Here is a 4,514-nt window from a genome sequence, read left to right on the forward strand (position 1 = left end):
ACCATTTTTTGATCCTTCCCTTTCGTTCCTACCATTCCATTCGTACCCCTCTTTCTACTCGACTATGCCTACAACTCAACTAATCCTAACGTAACTTCTCATAGACGATCAAGCAATATACATACGACTCGATTCTTCCCGAGACGGTTCATATCATCTGGTATCAGAGCTACTTAAAACGAGAAGCTTAGTCGTTCGAAGCGGAGCATTCCCGAGGTAGGGTCAGAAAAAAAAGAGTATAGAAAAAAAATTTTTCGTATACCGAAGTTTTCTCATTTTGATTGGTTTGTTGCTGTTATTATAAAAGCAAAAATCTACGCAGCCGAAGAAAAAAAGTCGTGTACAAAAGTGCTTCTATTGTATTTAGTTTGCTGATATAGTACAAAAAAAAGTTATACAAGTTTGAAAAAAAATTTTCCAAAAAAAAAATCGAAAAAAAAAGTGATTTATGCAATTCAATTGTTAGTTGATCGTCAAGCTTTGATTTGATATAGTTTCCGATCCATCTTCTCTCCTACCCTTCCTAGTACGCCATACTTTTAACCCAATTCCCTATTCTTTCAGCCTACCTGAAAACCAAATACATCAATCACTTGTTACTCCTTTTGAACCGACCACCTAGACCAAGGACTAAGCCTTAACAAATCTGCTTACGAAATCATGAGAAAAGGTTAAGAGAGGTAAAAGGCACGAGAGTTGTAAGTGCAATAGAGTGGAGGTAAAAGCCTAATTTCGAGTGTAAACACGAGTGTGAGAGAAACAACTTCTTTTCCTTTTCGAGAGATTGTGAGCTTTTGTGGTGAGGTTTACTTTAACAATGTTTTAATGTCACAAGAGTCAGATCACAACGTGGAAGATCGTCCGGCAAGACAACCCATTCGCAACGTCCCCGACTTAAACATGCAAGCCTTATTACGAGAAATAGAGCGACTCCTAGATCGAAGGCTCAATCCTATTGAAGACCGTTTGTTCCAAGTTGAAGTGAATGGCCAACGTGAGAGAGCACCCGAGGGGGTTAGACCAAGACGGGAGAGGCCAAATCAGAATCGGGGAAGACAAAGGGTCCAAGACGATGAAGCAAATGACCTTAGTGATCTTGAAAGTGAACAAGAGACTAATGCTAGTGATCGACATAGGCAACACCGACAACGAGATCGAAGACGCAAAGATGATGATCTCAAGAACATTAAACTGTCTATTCCACCGTTTCAAGGTAGATCGGATCTGGAGGCCTATCTTGAGTGGGAAAAAAAGATAAAGTTGGTGTTCGGTTGTCACAATTACTCCGAGAATAAAAATGTGAAACTAGCAGCAATAGAGTTTTCGGACTACGCCATGATTTGGTGGGAAAAACTAACCACTAGTCGGAGGCGTAACGGTGAACGTCCTATCTCTACATGGACTGAAATGAAGGCGGTGATGAGGCGACGATTTATCCCTGCGTACTACCACCGGGAGTTGCACCAAAAACTCCAAAATCTCACGCAAGGGTCCAAAAGTGTCGAGGATTACTACAAAGAGATGGAAATCGCGATGATTCGAGCGGATGTCCAAAAAGATCCCGAAGCAACGATGGCGCGATTCCTGGCTGGTCTAAATCGAGATATAGCAAACGTAGTGGAATTACAACACTACATTGAAGTGGTTGATATGGTCCATATGGCCATCAAGGTGGAAAGACAACTCAAGAGAAAAGGCCCAAGTCGAGGGTTTCCCACTTCCAACCCTTCAAAGTGGAGCCAAAGTAAAGGACCTACCAATCCTCGAGGGAAGGAGACCACGGTACCTCCAAAAACCAACAAGCCCATCGCCGAAATGAACAAAGGCAAGGCACCCGAATCGACATACAATCGAAATCGGGATATTAAGTGTTTTAAGTGTCTCGGAAGAGGCCACATAGCAAGCCATTGCCCAAATCGAAGGACCATGGTATTCCGAGCCGATGGCGAGATCGAAACGGAGGATGAGGAGGAGAAAGAATCTGAATCGGCTTCCGAAGTCGAGGAGGACGTGGAACAACCCATGGAAGGAGAACTACTTGTTGTAAAACGAAGTCTAAGTCTCCAAGGCACGGAGAATAATCTACAACGAGAGAATATCTTCCACACTCGGTGCCAAGCCGGAGGCAAAGTCTGTAGCGTCATTATGGACGTAGGCAGCTGTACCAATGTAGCAAGTACCATGATGGTTGAAAGACTTGGTTTGCCTACTACCAAGCATCCGAGCCCCTACAAACTTCAATGGCTCAATGACAGAGGAGAGCTTAAGGTAACGAAGCAAGTACTTGTCTCTTTCAACATCGGCAAGTATTCGGATGAAGTTCTTTGTGACGTCATACCAATGCATGCGGGGCATTTGCTACTTGGCCGACCGTGGCAGTTTAATAGACGAGTTCAACACGACGGGTATACCAATCGGTATACATTCAAATTCATGGGAAAGAATGTGACGTTGGCGCCATTGACTCCCAAACAAGTGTATGAAGACCAAATCAAGCTAAAAGCTTCTATTGAGCAAATGAGAGAAAAAGAAAAAGAAAGTTGTAAAAAAATAAAAAAAGAGAAAAATAAGAAAAAGAAAACAAAAGAGAGTGACAAGAAAAATATCCAAGAAAAGGAAGAAAAAGAAAATAAAATCGAGAAAATGAGTGTTTTTGCAAGAGTTAGTGATGTGAGGAAGACTTTGGTGATGAATCGAACTGTTCTTGTACTTTTGTATAAGGAAGCATTAATTTCTACTAACAATTTACCCGATACCCTACCCCCTCCTATTTTGTCTTTGTTGTAGGATTTCCAAGACGTTTTTTGGGAAGAAACCCCGAGTGGTCTTCCAACACTTCGTGGAATCGAGCATCAAATTGATTTCGTGTCGGGAGCGATTATTCCAAATCGACCTGCTTACCGAGCCAATCCAGAGGAGACCAAGGAGTTGCAAAGACAAGTCAATGAACTGATGGAAAAAGGCTACATTCGCGAGAGCCTAAGTCCTTGTGCTATTCCCGTATTATTGGTACCAAAAAAGGACGGAACATGGCGCATGTGCGTGGATTGCCGAGCCGTTAACAAGATAACAATCAAATACCGTCATCCCATTCCTTGCTTAGATGACATGTTAGATGAGCTTAGTGGGGCCAAAGTGTTCTCAAAAATCGATTTGAAGAGTGGCTACCACCAAATTCGGATGCGAGAAGGAGACGAATGGAAAACAACATTCAAGACCAAGCACGGACTATACGAATGGCTGGTTATGCCTTTTGGGCTTACCAACGCTCCAAGTACGTTCATGAGACTAATGAACCATGTCTTAAGGCCTTTCATCGGTAAGTTTTGTGTGGTATATTTCGACGATATATTGATTTACAGCAAATCTATGGAAGAACATGTAAGTTATCTCAAATCTGTTTTAGAAGTTTTGCGAAAAGAGACCTTATATGCTAATTTAAAGAAATGTTCTTTTTGTTCTAACAAAACTGTTTTTCTAGGATTTGTAGTTAGTGCGGATGGTCTCGAAGTAGATCAAGAGAAGATTAAGGCCATACGAGATTGGCCAAGGCCTACGAGCGTTATGCAAGTTCGAAGTTTCCATGGCCTAGCAAGTTTCTACCGACGATTCGTTTCGAATTTTAGCACAATTGCTGCTCCACTTACGAGTGTTATTAAGAAAAATTCTTCTTTTATTTGGAACGATGAACAAGAGAAATCATTTATAAAAATCAAAGATTGCCTCACTAACGCTCCTTTGCTTACCCTTCCAGATTTCTCGAAGACTTTTGAGATCGAGTGCGATGCTTCGGGCATTGGAATTGGTGCTGTGTTGACACAAGGCGGACGTCCTGTGGCTTACTTTAGTGAAAAACTCAATGGAGCCGTACTCAACTAACCGGTGTATGATAAAGAAATGTACGCGCTCATACAAGCCCTTGAGACATGGCAACATTACTTGTGGCTAAGGAATTCGTTATTCATTCCGATCATGAAGCCTTGAAGCACATCAAAGGCCAACATAAGTTGAACCGACGCCACGTGAAGTGGGTTGAATACCTTGAGTCGTTTCCATATGTCATCAAATATAAGAAAGGTAAAGATAATATTGTGGCTGATGCGCTTTCAAGAAGGTATACTCTGTTATCATATTTGGATTCTAAGATTCTTGGATTTGCATTTTTAAAAGATTCCTATGTAAACGATTCCGATTTTGGAGAGATATTTGTTTTTTGTGAGAAAGGTCCTTTTGAAAATTTTTATATGTACGAGGGCTATCTTTTCCGAGAAGGTAAACTATGCATTCCTAGTGGATCTGTTCGAGACCTATTAGTGCATGAGACACATAGTGGTGGGCTTATGGGACACTTCGGAGTCAATAAGACACTAGCCACTCTCCATGAACATTTTTATTGGCCGCGGATGCGAAAAGATGTGGAGCGAGTTTGCGAAAGGTGTATAGCCTGCAAAAAGGCTAAATCAAAGGTTCAACCTCATGGCTTGTACACACCATTGCCCATTCCTGAAGCACCG

General features: G+C 41.8%; 1 protein-coding gene across 1 annotated transcript; it reads left to right on the plus strand.

The window, feature by feature from the left end:
• Window positions 1-825: 825 nt before the first annotated feature.
• LOC121205980 (uncharacterized) lies at window positions 826-3,879 on the plus strand. The gene is made up of 3 exons (XM_041076131.1): window positions 826-2,475; window positions 2,788-3,319; window positions 3,482-3,879. The coding sequence occupies exons 1-3, from the start codon at window positions 826-828 to the stop codon at window positions 3,877-3,879; spliced, it is 2,580 nt and encodes an 859-aa protein (XP_040932065.1).
• Window positions 3,880-4,514: the final 635 nt, after the last annotated feature.

Source organism: Gossypium hirsutum, chromosome A09, assembly GCF_007990345.1.
Source record: "Gossypium hirsutum isolate 1008001.06 chromosome A09, Gossypium_hirsutum_v2.1, whole genome shotgun sequence".
Taxonomy (NCBI): domain Eukaryota; kingdom Viridiplantae; phylum Streptophyta; class Magnoliopsida; order Malvales; family Malvaceae; genus Gossypium; species Gossypium hirsutum.

Bases quoted from the DNA above. Each gene is read 5' to 3' on its own strand.
- LOC121205980 (XM_041076131.1), top strand. From the start codon at position 826: ATGTCACAAGAGTCAGATCACAACGTGGAAGATCGTCCGGCAAGACAA. The intron at 2,476-2,787 runs GTGTATGAAGAC...TCTTTGTTGTAG, and splicing joins CGCCATTGACTCCCAAACAA to GATTTCCAAGACGTTTTTTG. The intron at 3,320-3,481 runs GTAAGTTTTGTG...CTGTTTTTCTAG, and splicing joins TGTCTTAAGGCCTTTCATCG to GATTTGTAGTTAGTGCGGAT.